Raw genomic sequence first — 20,873 nt, forward strand, 5'->3', positions numbered from 1 at the left:
TGGTCGATCATTGAGTTCCTTAAGTAGTTGAGTTTAACGAAATCAAGTTTAGAGCTTTAATCTTCATTCAAAATATTTACAACCAGTCGATTTAGATGCATAAGGAAATTTTTAATTTTTTAATAGATATCAGAGAAGAAAAATCGATATTAATTCAATGATAAATTTAGATAATATCTCAAGTGAGGGTGCTTTTCCTTTCGGGATAAATTAACAGATTGGCTTTTGGAACTGACAAACTACCAATTTCAATCTCGTTCTGGTTTCAGGGTACCAACAGTATGTTTAAAGTGACACTCAAATGCGAGGATGCGTATGATTGTGAGACCTTTTCAGTAGTCCCCTCAATACAGATATTAAGTAAGGGAACTTTAACTATTAGAGTTAATAACAGCTCACTACTGGACTATGAAGAACGGCAGAACATGACAATAACAGTAAGTTAGTCCATATTTTCTGCTATCACTACCAATAACATGTATGAATAAGTTCTTTATCAGTTTTCTTTTGTTCCAAAAGTATCACTACATTTTGCATTTCAACTTTAAAAAATCAGTATAGGATAAAGGACGGTACCTTATGTAAATATATTGCCTTAATACGTTAGGCCAAGTTACAACCAAAATTCTAATAAAATACTGTTGATTGAGAAACAAATGCATGTAGATAGATGCATATGTCACCCGAATTGTATTTTGCACAGTTGGTAACAGTTTATATATTTATTGGAGCTAGCTGGTGTGAGATGAATAATATTGCCATGTGTTTGTGAAGACGTGTATGATAATAATTTATTTCTTTAATCACGGCAGAAAGATAAATAACCAAAAGCTTTTACGAGGTTTTTAATAAATCAAATTTAGGTTATTGCCACGGAAGAGAATAATTCATCCCACACAGACACAGCAACAGTCGTCGTTAATATTGAAAATGTAAACGAGTTCTCACCAGCGTTTGAAAATGAGACATACGAAAAATGGATTAATGAAAGCTCTGAAAATGGGACAGAAGTAATTAATATTACGGTAGGTTGAAACATTTATTTCATCATAATTTTAAAATCCATCTGTTTGAAAATAATACTCAGTCGGTCTTATTTAACTCACTTCTGTAGTATTGTAGTTTTTTAATTTCACCATTAAAGACCACATCAGAAATCAGTTTGGACCTTTTGCTGACAATCAAAAACAAAATATCTGTGTAGATTACAACTCAAAATAAAACATAGGTACGTTAAGGTTTATACGTTTTTCTTCCTTCCTAATGAATTGGCAGATCCTGTATATAAACCAGTTGTTAATTCCACTATCTACTGTACACATTTTCTTTGCTTTAAATAATATTAAAATTAGTAAAGGTGGGCAAGGTAAACGGTTACCGTTTGTGGACCCACACTTGAACTGTGACTAAATACAATCTATATTAGTTTATGACAAGTTCTCTTCTTTAACTGTAAAGTCGGCAAACGTTATTGTTGAAAAGCACAATTAATTATTTCATTATAATATTATCATAACTGCCAACGCCTCCCCAAATTTGCGAATTAAATATTTAATTATATTTTGTAAATGCATAACTGAAAATATTTCATAAAATAGACATTAAATCATTTAAAAAACATTAGTGAAATCGTTGAGAAAATGCACGTTGAAAATTGTGAAGAAACGAAACATAATATGCATGTTGTCATCTGATCATGTTGGTCGAACTACAATTCTGGACACATAATTATGCCATACGCAGCTAAGCAATGAGGAATCATGCTTTCAGTAACATTTTTAAGGTAGAGTTATGATGAAGCTGATGATTTGGAAATTCCGTTCGTACGTTTTCGCTACAGTAAAATAAATATAAATTTGCAAGACAACACTGTCGATCTTACAAATATTCAAATAGACGGAAGATTATTCAATGTAAAATTGTATGTGTTCTAGTGTGAACTATGAACGTTACAGTCTTTGCAATATGAATAGAGATACTTTGTATAACTAAATATATGAGATAATTTTCATTATAATACACTATTGCTTGATACGCGATATAATAATATTTGAGTATTCTTTTTGTCTTGTTTTTCATCCGCCTATGATTCGTATTTGTGTTATTATGCCAATTGCAACAGTGAGCATATTTGCAAAAGTAAACGCATATGTACCTTCCTCGATTGCAAAGGGTTTTCTTATTTTATGTCATCGAAATTACAATAAAATTTTCATTTTGCAGGCTACAGATAATGACACTGAGTCATATGGCAAGGTCACGTATAGTCTTTCCGGAGGCAGTAATTTGTAAGTTTATGTTATTTTACTGGGCTTGATTCTTCGAGATAATCCTAAATTCATCAAGTATTAAAATGAACGTCACGTGCAATCCTCATCTAAATGAAGCAATTATTGAACCTTGAGGGCTAAAAGAGTCATTTCTGTTGACAGTAATAACTCATGTCTCTCACTGAAGAAGTGAAGTGTTTCTATTTTGTGCACTTTACACTTTGTTCTCTCAAAACATTTAATAATAACCACATTTTTCGAATTATTCGAAATACAATAAACATACATATTCATATAATTACTTTGCTGCAACAAATGCATATTCATAATAATCAAATTTTCCAGAACAATGTATTTCAATAGCTATTAAGTGGGTCAATAAATTCCGATTTATCACATATGATGGTAGTGATATGTTTAAGGTCTAAATAGGAGAAAACGAAGCCTACTGTAGCCAGTGACCTTAATCCAACTACAGATTCATTAATTATTTGGAGCTATTGATACTTTCTGGATTAATACCCATGCTAAGGAATATTTTCTACCTGATTTTCTTTTGAGATTTTTGCATAAAAGCCACAAGTCCTAAAAAAATGTATTTCCGTGAATCTGAGTTTTAACCTGAAGGTAAAGTTAAAATTTAAATTTGCAAAACTAAAGTACAGAATGCTTTAAAACAAACTCAGCTGGCACGAGACTATAACAATCCAAACCCTTCGCCCACGTATGTTATGTTTTTTGTGCCTAATATGTAACAGACCATTATTTTCTTACTTATTTCTTCTTTCTTATGGGATGCTAGTAGCTTCTAGTGGGTCGGAGGTTCTTTCCGGGGTTTTCCCGGGTTCTTCCTCCACCATTAATACTGGCCGCCATGTATAGCCTATCGTGTGCTGAAAAATGGCGTAAAACCCTACAACAACAACAACAACAACAAGTTTTTTATGGGGGATGGGGTGCGGAGGACACAAATTCATGGACTGTCGAATTCACAATCTGTGTACATTACAAATTCGTTTTGTTAGTTTTCCTCAACCAGAATGTAGAGTTACATAGTTCACAATCACCTACTTTGACTAAGGCTGGGATTGTATTATGTGTGGCGTCATCCCATACTAAACCATTAGCCGATTTTAAATTACAAATTATGCATTTTAGGTCTAAATAGTACAGTCCTTTAAATTACATATGACTTATTCTATGCAGCATGTACTATCACATTGGGATGAAGTCATAGAAAGCTATTGTTTACCTGTTTAAAATTTTTCAATAAAAGTAATATAGATTCACTTGTTATACTGTGTTTAGAAGACCAATTAAAAGCAGACTCTGTTACTCATTGTACTTTTTTCAAACTATATCACAAGAGATTAGATCATTACAAAGTCCTTGTTCAGGTTAAAATAGGATTTTGACATCATATTCTTTCCATTACCGACATAAATTGATAGATAGATAATTAAAGACAGATGAAGTTTGGAGGATGACGAAAAAGACAGTGACGCAGAAAAACAGGAAACATAAGTTGTATTTTTATAGGGTACAATAGCTGCAACGGAAACACATCTTTATTCAACATTTGCTATATAAATAGATGGCATTATTTACATATCATACGGAAACGACTGCATCAAAATTTTAAGTAGACCTTGGTGAAATATTACGTTTGCATATAATGGGTTTATTCATAGGACCGTTCATCCCCAGTGACAATTTCAAAGAGCTGCCCATTTATTTCTGAAGGGTTGTTTCTGATGCTTTGATTAAGGTAGGGCTGTGATGAATTTATTTTCTCGATGTGGATTACAAAGTATAACAGAAATGTGCCGAAATCGCGCCTCTGTATTTGAATGCACGGTGTTTGCGAAATTCTTTCGAATTAATGTCATCAATTTTTTATCTAAATCTGTTGATGATTATATGTTTTGTATTAGTAGTTTCAATTCATTAAACGTTTTCGCACAAAATCACTTATCTTTATATACTTTATCGAACATTTTCCACACACTTTATCTCTAAGTTATCGAGTCAATAAACGTCAATTCTACATAAATATTGGTGGACATTAATATCTGTGCCACGGTATAACAACGAACATTTCATCTCTTGAAGCTGTTAAAGTAAGTTTAAACGGAACCCTTACACTTGAACTTTTATTTGATGTAGGTAATTAAGTGCAAGATATATTTTTAATGGTAAAATTATATTGTCTGAACAATTACTAATTACCATATAATACATTTTGGGATCCTATATAGATCTGTGTTATATTTTGTTGTAGTTTTCCCTTTTGTCGGTAATTTGTGTATTGTTTGTATCATAACAAAGACTAACTTGTAAACATTTAGATAATGATTTTAGTAGCTATTGAATACAGCTAGGAATTAATGGAAACTATCTATGTCCAAGACATACTGACATTAGAAACGAAATATGCACTGAATAGCTTTGATTGACCTTTGAAGGAGAAAGTTCTGATTCTTCTTAACAGTATGTATTCTAGCTACAATTTTGCTGAAAGCTATTTTCATTTTACATTATCACTATAGACAATCAAGGTTATTCTGCACGGCATATATTTGTCTTGACATAATTTTGCAAACGTTATCATATAACATTGCTTAATTTTGCATCATTGATATACATGGTAATCGTTGAACAATCAAGTATATTTGAATGTTCTATAATATGCAGTGGGGTTGGACTAAACTTATATCGTCCTAAATGATACACTAATAAAGGCCGAAGATCAAGATTATGCAGATAATACGTATCAGTCATAAATAAATGCAGCCAACTAAACAAGTGTGTTTAATGCGGTTGTTTACGTTCTACTATATTGATACTTTAAGCTTCACTGTTATTAAATTGTTTTAGATAAAGAGATTATAAAATTAAAAGCAGAGGTGGAGCTTGTGTTTAATATTTGCGCTTGTTTGATTCCTGGTTAAGATCATTTTTGGCTTTTAGCAAGTGATTAATTAACTTAATTATTTAAAGTCTTTACTTAAGTGGAATGTGTGCTATCACAATTTATGTTGAAATATATTCATCATCATTCTTATATTTTCAATTTAAAGATTTTCAGTAAATAATGAAACAGGCCAAGTCCTCACAAACTGCCAAAAGGGGCAGCTAGACAGGGAGCAGATATTGAACATCTATCTCACAATTGTTGCAAAAGACGGAGGCGGTAGAATGAATCAAGCTCAAATAATCGTCCACCTTCTTGACATAAACGACAATCCGCCAGTATTTCAACAAGAAATCTATACTGCTTTTCTGGAAGAGAATTCAACAAAGTACAAGAATACAACACTGTTAACTGTGAAGGTAACTGTAACTACTACAAAAAGAACAATTTGAAATATTTCACTTTGTATATTACATACCTGCACCTTTTACGTATGTACATGCGCTCATATATATATATCTTAATTCATACCAACTGGCGCACGTGAGTTTTGTTTTGTTACAAATAATTATAGAATTTGTTCGTTCTGTTAGAATTAATGGAAATCACCTTCAAAAGTATTCAGAGGTGAAGGTAAATGACACCATATAGTTATCGTATTGAATTTTTCTGGTATCCATTACCAGTCAATGAGATTCACCTTGACACATAGATATATTTAGAATGTTAACTTAACGGACATCAACAAAGGCCTTGCAAATGTTAATGCTTTCATAAGTCGTCTCCATATCTGTCCAACCTTCATGCAGTACATTATGGTGCATATTATGTAATAATTTAAGACAGAGATGGTAACATATCCTAATGATTCCTTTTTAAGGCAACTGATGCCGACGAGAATGGAACGAAGAATTCAGAAGTATCATATACAATTGGAAACACAACATGGAATTCGAACTTTACAATCGACAATATAACTGGAGAGATTAGGCTTCAATCTGAGTTAGATTACGAAGCACTGAATGATACTTTTGATGGAGTGATAAATCTTACCGTCTTTGCTTTTGACAAAGGAAATCCAGTAAAATCTGGTAACGCCACAGTTACTATATTTGTTCAGGTAAGCTATGTCTCTCCGTTATCACAATTTATGATACCACAGTCAACAGTATCATTCGGAATAGCATATTTAAGAGCAGGATCAATACCAACAACAACAACTACTACTACTACTACTTTTAAGACTGTGGCGAATCATAGCATCAAGAAATACAAATTATTTTTTTATTTTACTCGGCTCCTCTTAAGTTCCTGAAGAAGTTGATTAATTCCATTGTTATCAAAGCTTTTAATATATAATTATTTTATGTTTACTGAAAATATATGTCACATTGGATATGTGATTGGACACGACCGTTTGACGGCTACTGTTACGTTCAGTGCATCTTATTTTATGTTAAAGATAACAATCTCTCTCAACAGACCGTTAGTTGAGCGTCCGGATTATTAAATAAACCTTAATAATGTTATCTTTATCTGAACATCAATTCTGGTTAGTTAAGAATTATATTTTCAATTTGTTTCAGTTTCATACATTTATATATTTAAGGCATTAACCTATCACAGGTTGTGTTTCAGCTGACTAAATTGTGTATTTTAGTTAAATCTTTAATATGGCTGATTGTCAAGCATACAACGACGACATAACTACTTCAGAGTAAATTTAATCTATTTAATCTAAAACAGCTATGTAGAATAACCGCCGTTGCCAAACTTATGACATGTCCGAAAATATTACAGCAGATGCATCAAATATGAACGCTTTCAGTCTCTCGAATCATTTTTCTAGTCAGTTTAGCATATTTAATAAAAACTCTGCTAGTACTAAAGGTAAGAAATATGTTGTAGCAAAAATGTTTTCAATTGTAATGGTCGAGATAAATATATGATAACTTTTACACTTTACCTAATTTTTTTTTTAGAAAGAGTTGTTTCTTTTAAAGGAAATAAATAGCACAAATATAAAGTCGAATCAATGTATGCATATTAGATAAAATATCAAATATCCAGCTTCCTCTAAGCTATTACAGAATTTCACATTCTCTTATTTGCTAATTAATTGTCGATAAAAAATATCCGTATAGTACGCTCTAATTGTGAATAAATTCGAATGATTATCATATCTATATTTTGCAACAATAGTGTGTAACTATTGTTAATATAAAATAAAACAAATATTCAGATCTTTGGCAAATTTGTAGAGAGTAATTGCATGTAAACTATTTTCCAACGTGATACGTAAATATTTGTTCACTCATTGAGATATCCTGATGGTAAAATTTAAAAATTGTTTTATTGTGATGTTAATCAAAGACTATGATATCAGTCTTGGAATTACACAAGTATTATATGAGCATGAAGAAAGAACATTTTCTTTCTCATCAGGATATGAACGACAATGCACCATTGTTTTGCACGAAGAATTACTCTGGAACTATAAGAGAAAATGCAACGTTTGGTTAGTACATTTCTCATTATATTTAATTTCCCCATTCACTTTTCCTCTATTGCAATAATTGCACCTGTATGTATGTATGTATGTATGTATGTATGTATGTATGTATGTATGTATGTATGTATGTATGTATGTATGTATTTTAAGATCTATTTACGCACAATAGATGTTTTTCATAATACGTCCTCTTAAAATGTTGTGTCATGAAAACATTTTGATTCTTTGTTTCATTTACGTAAGGGTTATGTTCATTCAAAAAACGATAATATTTATCATGATTAGATTAGCTATGTTAAGACAATTTGCAATACTTGTCTAATCTATCGCTCATGCAGACAGGGATGTTAAGACCAGATGTATTCTAGTCACATTAACGGTAATAATAGAAACAGTTAGATTACTAGACTCTAGGATTGTAAGTAAATGATTTAATTGTTTTCATCCATAAATAAAATGTGGATATTCTTATATTTATATTTATAATACTCAGAGTAAAATGCAATTGATGTATCTGTCAACATTTACTAAAACATTGGTATCAATATGTTATTTAAAGATTTCGCTAAGTTGGATATCCTTTCGTGAAGAAAATATATAAATATCGTAAAGCATTAATATTGAAAGCTGCAACTTCCATATGTCCTCTAATGCTTCATACTTTATTTTGCAGAAGATATTTCTCTAAACTTTGCCGTCGATGCTGATTGACACATATTAAGTTAAGTAATTTTTGCAGGTACTTTTGTTGGAATGGTCAATGCTACAGATGCTGATAAAACAGAGAGGAACAACAAGATATCATTTGCAATAGAAGCAGGTGGATTTGATAATTTTCGAATCAACAGTACAACGGGAAATGTAACGGTCCAAGTCGGAGCTCGTTTTGATAGAGATAATTTAAACCTGTATAATCTGAGAATCATTGCAATAGATCAGGGGGCAAACTCCTTCACCGCCACTGCCACAATGAACGTCACAATTACAGACGTCAACAACAAGCCTCCAAAGTTTAATCAAAGTAGTTACTCATATTCAACGTCTGAGAACATGACAGTTGGAAGCATTTTGACAAGCTGCATTGCCACTGATCCAGATGAAAAAAACCGGTTGAATTACAGCATAAACAATACCATGGGATGGGATGAAAATGGAAGTTCTGTTTACCAGTCTGTCACAGAGGTAATTTCTCTCTCTCTCTCTCTCTCTCTCTCTCTCTCTCTCTCTACAAGGGGCTTGTGAAAACGTAACAAATGATTTACAGTCATCTTAGAAAGTTGCTGTTGTTGTGGGGTTTAACGCCATTTTTCAGCACACGATAGGCTATGCATGGGGACCAGTATTAATGGTGGAGGAAGAACCGGGGAATACCCCGGGAAGAACCACCGACCCACGAGAAGCTACTGGCAAGTTTTCTCACATACCCACGTTGGCCGAATCCTAGACGACTCAAACTCACGCAGACAGAGGTGAGATGGCAGTGATCCTTAACGGAGAGCTCTTTAGACCACTCGGTCACTCTTAGAACGCAAATAGTCAGAATACATTAATGTTACTGCGTCATGAAGGATGAAGGAATTCTTTAAAATCTGCTATGAGTTTATGTTCAATGCTAAGGTGACCAAATACCAAGCAACATTATTTCTCAAGGGAAAGACGTTGATTGAAAAGAGATTAAAACAGAATATAAAGTCCTTTTCTTGTTTTCTTATGACCTAGTTAGTATGTAATAACGAGTTTGATAGATTCTTTGTCAAGCTTAAACCCATGTGCGCGCAAACGTTTAAGATTTATGGGGGATGTCTATGGGGTAAGGAGTAAAGAAACTTGAAATTTTACTTTCAGCTATCATATTTTAAATGTGATATGCACAACTTTATATCACTACGTTTATAGGTAAAGATTTTAAACCCGGCGCTCGACACCAGCAGTTTTTAGGCTCACTAGAACCTTTATAAATATTTTGATTCATAGCTTGCAGAACACATTAACATATAGACGTGTAAACTCTAAATATGTTGTATACACCTGTCATAGTATAATTAATCATATTCATTTACTAACACAACCCGAGTGGCTATTATCATCATATATTGTACATTTTCTGAATTTAACTCACGTGCCATGGCTATACAACATATAATCTGAACGAGATAAATGTTGGCGTATGCAGTTTTAGAGTATATATATATATATATATATATATATATATATATATATATATATATATATATATATATATATAATACAAACCATACATTTTTTAATTCATTCGAGTTGGAGACACTTTTTCCAGCCTTGATAAACAGGTGTTCAGAGGCATCTGTTTGGGCTTTCTGGTGTTAGACAGAGGGTCAGCCTCGTCTGCATCTAGCGACATAGATTCTCAACAAGACGCAATTTAATATTGTCTCAATATAAAGTTAAAAAAATGTATATCAAATTCGAACAAAATATTTTTATTTTCAGCAATAACACATACATCACAGTCTTTGATATAAAGAATGGAAAATTTGTTAAATACGTTTACTTGCCAATGTGTGTATCTTCAAATATGTAACCCCCATTAACTTGATTTTTAACCATTAAAATGTTTGCTGTCTGATACCTGTAGAAGTACTTAATTGAAGGGTCAAATCAAGTAAAATATTTTGCCTTTTGAACCGAACACCTTCATAACTTCAAGAATAAGAGGGCAGAATAGTTGTAGTTTACTTGTTATTAAATGTCTTAATGTGAAAAGACAAAAATAACAATATTTCCCTGATACTTTCTCAAACGGAAAGTAATATGAAGCACTTTAGGCATAGATCTGTCACATATATATATATATATATATATATATATATATATATATATATATATATATATATATATATATATATATATATAGTCTAGGCAGCATCTGAGAAAATGAGATATCTAATGAGTGAATATGTAAACCAGAGACACAGAGAAAGAGACAGACAGACATACAGGAGGAGAAAAAACAATTGTAATAGAAATTTCAATCCAAAGAACACCTTTGATTGTTATTTAGATGTATAAATTCAGGAAAAATATCAAGCATAAAATAGTGAAAATGTTTGGTTAGGAGATTGAATATTAAATTTAAATGGAAGTTGAGGCAATTACTATTTCAAACAATTGCAGATTCATTTTGAAGATTTGTGGTGCATAATTTTGAGTACAATTAGAAACTTTGAGTGTTTGATTTCTAAATCCGGCCTGTATAATATAACATTTAGAATATACAATCTAACTTATATGATTAAATGTGTAGTATTTTCAGAAGTCCGTCCTACATTTGTTATTATTTCATGTGGGGTGTATTTACTTCATGTTTTCTTCCCCGATCAGTCGATAACCATATTGACTTTAAGTATATATTTAATCGTTTCAACATCTTACTTCATTACTGTTCGCTTCATAATCTATTTCACAGTCTCGACATTAAAACCCTTCCTTTGCGAGATCTTTGTTTTCATAATACGTCACCTTATACAGTTGCGTATTAGGGGTAAGAAATTCTTATGCCAACACTATATGTAATGCGTTTTATACTTCATAATACAATACAAATTTATTTTATCAACTAATATTTTTTACATATTTGAGGTATAAATGATTCAAATATAAACGTAACCATAATTCTTCGAGTCTGACATTTAATTACCACATATATATATATATATATATATATATATATATATATATATATATATATATATATATATATATATATATATATATATATATAACATTTGCATAAAAGTGCTTCTCGTTTACGTTAAGGTAGGCAGATATATATATATATATATATATATATATATATATATTTCTTTTTCAGTCTTACGTACGAATTGACGAAAATAATGGAACTTTATATATCAACTCTGACCTCGATCGAGAGAAGGTGGCGAAGCTTGAGATGACTATTTTTGTAACCGATGACTTAGCAGAGGAAAATGTGCCTCAGATTGCAACAGGTTAGTAGAAGACGCCACTCTGAAAATTGTATGGGTGAAGAACTTTGCTCATTATTTAAAGCTATAATGATAAACATAAGGGACGCAGAAACATCTTCATGAAATTGTTCAACATGTTTTATTGTTTCAATTTTTGTACTTGTAATCTAACTGAAGGAATAATGACCATGTATATATTATCCACCTGTCCTATGAAAATGTTAAATTGCAAATATTCTCGATACCAGTAAAATTATTTTAACAATATATTCATATGTCAGTCAAAATCAGTAAATTTGGTATAACAGCGGGTGCTGGATTATTTAATAGAATAGAGGAACATTTTAAAGGATATTGTTTAAGATGCCAAAATGTGAAATTAATAGCTATTTAAGTTTCAGATTATTACATATTATTATTACATCTTTTCTTTCTCATGAAAGATTTTTATTTATTTAATTGTACCCATAATTTATCATGCTATGTTTAGATATAACAATAAAACTGAATGTGTACTTCTGAAACAGCGACCCCGTCACCATTAAGGTGTTAGATTCAGATGACAGCCCTCCAAAATTTACACTTAAGCGTGACTTTAGAGTTGGGATGAAGAGAAACATGGAGCCAGATAAAGAGATATTCGAAGTAAAGGTATCTAACGCAAAACCATACGAATTTTAATTTATTTCGTGCATATGTATACTCACATTATACTTTATTAGCTTTTTCTTCTTCCTCAAATGCAAGTTCTGCTGAAGCAAGGACATTATGACCGTTTAGATCAGTCACTCCGTCATCATCTTTAAAGTTTTCACTTATTCTAATTCGAAAATGTAGCTTAGTATTCTCATAGAACAAATTATTACCATGTGCTGCATAATCAAATACGCATGCATTTTTTTGTGAGATACATTTGAAATCAAGTATACATGTATGCGTTGAGACATAAGTGCAATTCAATATGCATTTATGTGGCAAGATATAACGGCATTTATCTTTTGAAATTTATGTAGCAACATAATAATTTTTCCTATATAAAAATTTTACAAATGCCTTTCTCGTGTCTACCGATGTATTACTTATCATAGTTTCTTATTTGTCGACTTTTATGGAATGAAAACAAAAGTATTCGTTAGACGTTATCATTCATATTTGATTTATTTTATATTTGCTAAAATATGTCATTTACATTATTCCTTCTATTCAATGTTAACAGAGTTATGTTACTGACAAGGATACTCCACAGAATGGGATCGAGAAATGGATTTTTCAAAATGTTTCATTTGAAATAACATCTGAGCTGAAAAATAAGTTAAATGGCCTAACGAGGGGTCGTCGTTGCAGTGATCCGATATGCGTCACCGGGAATGGAACAATTGTAAACAATATGTATTACACTCAGGACATGTCTGGATTCTTCAATGTTACAGTTCTTGTGAAAGATGATGCGGGAAATGACACGGCATATATTTTAGTATGCATTAAACTGTATATTGACTTATTTATTATCTCTCTATGTCTCATTCGTATCTAGATTCTATAATGAAAAGCGTGATTAAGTTTCTTTTATTATTATATGTTTGGAAAAAATCATTGTAAGTTCTAAATTTAACCTAGATTTAGGCTCTGTTGACAGGTGCACCGAATCAACCTTAAAGAAGCATTGTAATTTTTTAAAATGAAAATAGTGATTACTTTCACATACATACATCATTATTTATATCATGCAAAATAACACATATTAGACATCTGAGACATCATTAGTCTTTTTATTTGTTTACTTTAAATTTTCCCATTAAGATAAAATGTTCAGATTTTTCTGCCAATCTATTTGTTGTGCTATATGATGTTGTTTAATACAATTGATATTTCTTTGAATTTTCACATTAATGATTATAAATGCCAGATCAAATATTTTGATTTAGATTACTCTAAACTAATTACATATAACACATCCTATTACTCTTTTATAGATATTTTTGATTGCTGACTCACAAGTCCTGAAAATGACGATCTACGGAATTCGAACAAATGTCGCTATGATCAAAGATGAAATCTTAAGGTGAAATATTTTGATATTTAGATGTACGATAGCATTGGTCGCTTCATTTGCACTTAATTAACTTTAAGGAATGATTGGTTTTAATATAAAACTTGATATATACTCATTTGTATATTTTTATCGTGGTGAAACATACAATATGTAAACAGGCACGATTTGGTTATCAAGTAAGATTATCTGGTTTCGTTTATCTGTTTTGTATTTGATGATAACTAAAACTAGGAACACTGAAGCTGATTATCATTGCAGTACCATTTGCAGATATGTTTAAAATGATGTACAGGTTCACAGCCACAATATAATGTATGTTTATGAGAGTAGGAAAAATTGAATGAGTTTAACATTTCTTGCTTGGCAGTATTACTCAATATTTTTTAGATAAAATGGTACAATTAACATAATGCAAGTCAAAGTATTGTTCGATCACCCTTTTAAAACCAATATAATATTTATTATTCCATTTGAAATTCTTCTTTGTTAAGTAAATAAAACATTCTTTGTATATTGTAGTTTTTCATGTTATGTACCGCAATATATATGTATACATCAAGTATGATTATTTGTTTTCTTGTACCTGTGCAAATATTGTACTTTATTCTTCTTTATTCTTTGTTATATATATATATATATATATATATATATATATATATATATATATATATATATATATATATATATATATATATATATATGTATGTGTGTGTGTGTGTGTGTGTCTGTTTGTATGAGAATGTATATGCTGAAGGACTTCACTTACTAAAAGCAAATTTTGTCTAGCGTTTATGAAGGGAGATATAGATGGCGATTTTAGATTTAGATCAAATTATTTTCAAACAAACCTTGATTGTTTTAAGACACTTGCTTGTCTTGCATTTCATTAGTATCCCAGTCTTTTTCAATTGTACCAAGTTAGCCTTTGTCATTAGGACCAATTTCTAGTTCATCTGTGCTTTGCTTTCAATAAAGTGACTACAGTGACTCTAACTCCCGTATTTCTAGTTGTTAATATAAAATTACTACAATTATTGTAAGTCCTGTAGATATTTCTAGTTATTCTGTTTTCATTTGAAAAGAGGGTCTGCAATGACCCTATCTCCTATATACATTTTACAGCGATTGCAGCAATGTTACGGGCTTACTGTTTGTGTACGATAGCATTGCGGATCACAAAACCGACGATGGAACAGTGGATACATTGAAGTAAGTCTATTCTCTATGTTCCTGTTTTTTATTCTATATATTTCGTTTACACATGAATAGAATATTACAATGCAGAAAGTTTTAAATCAACATTTATTCATTTGCATCTTTCTTATGCACGAAAAAATGTTTTGAATTTATTCCTACACAGCTATCTTATATACGAAATTCTTTACTGTAACAACACACATGATGGTGATATATATATATATATATATATATATATATATATATATATATATATATATATATATATATATATATATATATGTGTGTGTGTGTGTGTGTGTTCTGAGACATATGCTTTGATAAGCATCGAAAAGTCCGATTTTCTATTTCTACTCGGCGTTTCTGTATCTGTACATTAAATGCAGTACTCGCTAGGTACATAGCCATATTAATCTATATGAAAGGTATTGTTGTATATAGAATTACATATAACACGATCACAACGTGGATAATGTAACATTTTATTTCCTGCCTCCGCCGAACAAGTAAAACAGACATGCCATTTATGCTCAAATTATGCAGTAGAGAAGATTTTAAATTTGTTGTATTTTGGAAAGGAGTAACCACTTCGACAAAGAGTAGTGTGACAACTGATATAAGAACTGTTAACTATAGTTCGGTAAGACGTCCCGAAAGAACATTGCCTCTGCGTGTCTAACACTCGCAGCGCAACTGCATATTTGATACTTTGTTTTAGATTTCTATAAAGATTAAGTTCTGGTACATTATGTTAAGTTAGGCGCAGACAGAAAGCTCAGTGGATACATTGCTTTCTTATTTATTATTTGAACATAGTTTAAAACAGACTTGCATATCTTAACATTCTCAGATAAAGTATCAATTCTTACTTATTATTTTTGTTTAGTTATAGCCAATCACAGATGATGCTCATACTTGTTTATTGGATTTAAATATTTGTGTTTCTCCGGTCACAAATTTTAATGTCTAACATAAAGCTTTGCGCTTGTTTGAATCTAAATGATCACTTTATTTACAAGAATAAAACTAGAATTCAATTTCAAACCTAAAGATATTTACTCAGATGATGTAATGTTCAAATGTGGCACCAATATATGTAAGTGGACAAACAATGAATTTCCTTTTCTTGTCTAGAACGTCAGAGACAAATTAACATACATCCGGAAAAGGATGTGCTCATGCATCTCTCATGTAGCCAACTGGAAATATAATACAACTGACACTCTTTTGTATTACCGTGTTCTGTTAGTTTAGTTTATTCTAAACTAATCCTATTTTAAATGATAACACAGATTTATTTAAAATACAAGAATTCATGAAATATTGGTTATTAATAATGAGTCATCAATTAACTTCACTGTAAACTTATTTATGTTAAATTTCAGAACCGACCTGTTTTTCCACATCCAGGATCACAAATACAATAAAGTATTGTCAGCCGAGGAAGCAAAAAGGTATTAAACAGGCAATTCAGTGGTACGATGTTAAGGTCGAAAGATAAAAAGAATATATGATGTAAAGAGTATGAAATAAGCATGTGTGTTATAAGTTTGTTCAGTATAAATGGGTGTACGTTCCCTGTCCAACTCCTACGCCTGGGTTATATCACGTCATTTAAATTGCAAGACAATTTCATGTGAGTTGATTATTTCAGACCTCAACGGCTGTACATCAGTATGAACTATTGTGCCATGATGTATCCAGTGAATTAATCAAATATCAATGAAATCCAAACTTATTATTTATATACGTCTATGTAGGACGTTAACTAACAAACTACTGCAGGGCAAACTATTAAAAATAAATCTTTTTTCAGATTGCTTGATGAATATGCGGATAAATTGTACTACGCCAGAATGAGGTACAACATCGTTAGTATCGAAGTAAGTACACAAGTTTAGTGCATGCTTCATCTGTACGATGAGATCTAGAAGTATTAAAGCTTCTTAATTATTATAGATGTTTGGGGAACCGTACCTTAGTATCATCACTCATCTATTCTGCTTCTCCTTTTCACCCTCTTTAACCGATCCGGTGACCTAGGGATTAGAGCGTCCGTCTCGGATGCGTAAGGTCGTGGGTTCAGTCCCCAGGACTAGCATCTGCCTGGTTTGGTGATCATTCATTATGAGGGTAGTGTTATGAGTTGTCGGCCTTGTGTCAGGATAATGTGACTGGGTGGGACATCATGCTACGTGTCTGAGACATGATGCCCCAGTGCTAGAAATCACTTTAAACTGTCACTCTGCAGACATCGTTGCGATATGACTGAAAAATCGTTAAAGATACGTTACAAATCCAAATCGCACTCACCCTTTATCATCGTACAACAACAAGTACTATATCTATTGCAACTAATTTCAGATTTATAATATACGACAGTCTTGAAATTTACGATGTCTTTTAATAATAATAATAATAATAATAATAATATCAGATAAATGAGACTTACAAAGCTAATCACTAGGAAAATATTGTTGTTTATTTTATTTTCTACAGTCAAGCCTGAAGTCTGGGAATGCAGAGGACGAATCATCTAAAACGATATATGTCATGGCTGCGGTGATTGCCCTTTTAACATTGGTGGTTCTCATCGTTGGATATATGTTCTTTTCCAGTTCTAACAGGTCATAATGTATACCTGGACTTGAATTTAAACGTGAACATGATCTTTATATTTCCAGTTATAAATGTTAAGAATATGTTTATTCGTATTGTGTATTTATTCTTTTTCTTTGTTATCAATTACGTACAACAATTAGCATTTTAGAACTTCAGTAATGTGGATCTTTTTTACTATTTCAATTATATATATATATATATATATATAGAGAGAGAGAGAGAGAGAGAGAGAGATCTTCACGTCACGTGATCAGTTAGTTTTCAAAAGATTATTGTATGTTTTTAAAGTTAAAGATATTTAGTTTAATATGGATATCATATAAATTGTCGCGGAAGCAATTTTCTCTTACACGAGCTTTTGGAAGAGGAAAGTAAAGCAATTACTCTCAGTCGATATCTTTATCAACATGGTATTGTATCTTCTTGAAAATACTTGAAAGCACTCGTCTTCTTAAATTGTTATTAAACTTTTGTAGAATTCATAGTTTTGGTAGTGTTCTTCTAATTTCATGCGTTCCAGATCTCTATTAATGAAATTGCAATATACATATAATTAAAATATATTAATTAAACTGTTTTCCAAGGACAGAATGTTCGCAAACCTTTAGAGAAGACGTTGACATTAAATGAGCGCAATTAACACATTATATCTGAAAAGACTATCAGTCAGTAAACCTAAGCCTTGTATATTTTACGTATATGAAGAATTATTGAAGCTTCAACGATACATCACAATTGTGTCCCGTTGTATTCGTGCAATGGCTGCAACCAGTAATGTATCCAATTCAGCATTTTGCATGAAAATGTTAACCAGATCGTCATAACATGTCGATCTTAATTTCGGAAGGCATGCGCATAACACAAACATGTATAGGTCATTACTCAGAATACCCACTTAAACCTTACTTGGGTTATCATAAGAACAAACATATGTCTTATGTGCTGACAAATACACATTTTTATTTATTAGGTATAAAAGAAAACTCAGGGCTGCAATGCCACCAGGTAAGTTCCAAGCAAAATGAATGTTTTAAAATATTTTCTTAACAGATTTGAAACTTTTCTCGTCGTCGTGTAATTAAATACCAACAAAAGACCATAAGTCATAGAATGGCTTGTATACATTGTTTGTACTACATATTTTCATGAAAAAGAACGTACGACTTTTATAATTTTATACTTTCTAATAAATAATAACATATAAAAATAAAACTTGTCATGACATAACGTATGCTCTAAACTTAATTGCAAGAATATTGTCAGAACTAACTTCTATGGCTTACAGTTTACTGATTTACGTACAACATGTGCGTCATCGCCTTATTCAGTAATACCATTTGTTATTTAGTGAAATGTTAACAGTAAACAAATCATGACCCATATATTGTATCATTTATATTTGTGTTCTTTTTATTGAACAGAGAAAGAGATTAACATCAAAAAGAAAGATGAATTCATCACTCCAGGAAGTAACATGTATGCATACAAGTACGTATATACAGATTTCATTGAAGCTATTCAATTTTGCTAATATTAAAATCTTTCATGAACCGTGACACGTTTACCATGAAAATATTAGGTAATCGCACCCACTCTACCCCGGATATAAAGGGTCTCATATATGGGAACGAGCAAATGTCAATAGATTACATTTTAATCTTAAAGAAATGTAGCCTAGACCAAAATACATACTAAGGCTTTACACGCGGGAAGGGATAATATTTTATTAATTAAAATAAATTTACTAATAATACTAATAATTTCTTTACGAAGATATATAATATAAAAATATTTCTAAGTTGACGATGTACCGTTGCTGAAATTGTTATGTGGTGGTCACAGATATGTCTCTATCCATTGGTGAACGTCTAAAAAATGCACACAGCCGATGAGACCTTTCATATTTTATATGTAAAAGCTGACCATATCATGATCTGGTGAAGTATTTATTCATATGTTTGTTACCAATTTATCAACCTTTGTGGAGTATTTGTAAACCAGAAGGATGGTATCCATTTCTTTTACAAATAATCAAAGAACACGGTCACTGTGACTGCAAGAAGTCAGTTGTTGCCACATAATAAGAGTAGTTCACACAACATGCCTAAATAAAACGTCCTAAATGGTTTTCAGTTAGGGTAGACACGAACAATTGTCAGTCTTTGGGTTAAAAGGGCAAAAGGTTATGCTCATTGTACCTTAAAGAAGTAAAATGGTTTCCATGATAACAATAGTTCTACATCATATACCTGGACCAAATATGCGGATGGCTTGCATCTGGAGTAAGACATAAATGTATTAATATTGGGCCAAAAAGGCCAGATTTTCAAAAGAACCGCGCTTAAAATACAAATTATTTCCACACGATACAGTTGTAAAACACATAGAGTTACCAATTTTGAGTAGATCGTATTTACTCTTAAGAAGAGATCTGTCGCTTTTGGAGTCAAAAGATTTATGGTTACGGTCGCTGTTTAAAAAGAAAATAGTTTCTTCAAACCAGACTGAGTTCTCGGCCGTGTACATGTATCGAAGCTTAAATATGACTTACACAAATGGTAGATTATAAGGTTTACAAGTCAGAAGTCATAGTCTTGGTCATGGCAAGTCTAAAAGAAAACAAAGTGCTTTCTGCAAAGTAAGTTTAGTTGAAGATTGCTCACCCTGTCTAAAGGACCAGGTCATTTCATTGCCACCCGTTGGTCAATAATCTCCAGAGTGAACCATTCCCTACTATAGCCTACATAGAGGACTATTTGAAATGGTCCGGTCATATACTGTGAAGTTCACGGTAATCTTGCTACTAAAACGAATTTATTATCAAAATGTTAATGACAACTGACTGAAACTGCAAGATGAAGCTAGTTGTGCTTCAGCATTTAAGTGTACAGAAATGTTAGTAATGACGTTAGTAATTCTTTTCAATATTTTTTATAATTTTTAATACTTTTTATTTTCTATCGACCTATTGATGACCATATCGACCGTCTATTTTGCCATTTCATTTCCTTAAATTTCGAAATCCTCACCTTCCATTTCAAAACCTATCCGACATTGACTGCGCTAAAGGGAAAGAAAATACTTCTGAAAAACATTATTCAGAAAATATGTGATATACATCTATAATAGCCAAAAATATGGGATTTTCATACATGTTAAACATCAATCAATATATTTGACCTTTCAGAATACAAATAAATAGTCATTCATTGAAATGTTTACACATTTATGATTGATTGCATTCTCAGTTTAGAATGTGTCTTCAATTACATTGAACTGACGCAGCAGGTATCATGTATAATAAGGAGAACTCAAACCATCTGTATAACATACGTGG

General features: G+C 31.5%; 1 protein-coding gene across 1 annotated transcript in view; it reads left to right on the top strand.

Annotated features, from left to right (window-relative positions):
- LOC149802906 (cadherin-related family member 2-like) overlaps positions 1 to 20,873 on the top strand; it is a 39,563-nt gene that overhangs the window by 10,936 nt on the left and 7,754 nt on the right. Inside the window, exons 6-22 of the mRNA XM_089953849.1 lie at positions 270 to 437; positions 864 to 1,025; positions 2,224 to 2,288; positions 5,351 to 5,603; positions 6,065 to 6,304; positions 7,630 to 7,702; positions 8,436 to 8,878; positions 11,547 to 11,689; positions 12,192 to 12,315; positions 12,881 to 13,138; positions 13,638 to 13,726; positions 14,840 to 14,926; positions 16,300 to 16,368; positions 16,731 to 16,797; positions 17,414 to 17,541; positions 18,507 to 18,541; positions 18,958 to 19,024. Coding sequence (XP_089809975.1) covers positions 270 to 437; positions 864 to 1,025; positions 2,224 to 2,288; positions 5,351 to 5,603; positions 6,065 to 6,304; positions 7,630 to 7,702; positions 8,436 to 8,878; positions 11,547 to 11,689; positions 12,192 to 12,315; positions 12,881 to 13,138; positions 13,638 to 13,726; positions 14,840 to 14,926; positions 16,300 to 16,368; positions 16,731 to 16,797; positions 17,414 to 17,541; positions 18,507 to 18,541; positions 18,958 to 19,024 — 2,471 coding nt within the window. The remainder of the gene's footprint in view (positions 1 to 269; positions 438 to 863; positions 1,026 to 2,223; positions 2,289 to 5,350; positions 5,604 to 6,064; positions 6,305 to 7,629; positions 7,703 to 8,435; positions 8,879 to 11,546; positions 11,690 to 12,191; positions 12,316 to 12,880; positions 13,139 to 13,637; positions 13,727 to 14,839; positions 14,927 to 16,299; positions 16,369 to 16,730; positions 16,798 to 17,413; positions 17,542 to 18,506; positions 18,542 to 18,957; positions 19,025 to 20,873) is intronic.

The sequence above is a fragment of the Sinohyriopsis cumingii genome, chromosome 3, assembly GCF_028554795.1.
Source record: "Sinohyriopsis cumingii isolate HCF-2022 chromosome 3, ASM2855479v2, whole genome shotgun sequence".
NCBI classification, from domain to species: domain Eukaryota; kingdom Metazoa; phylum Mollusca; class Bivalvia; order Unionida; family Unionidae; genus Sinohyriopsis; species Sinohyriopsis cumingii.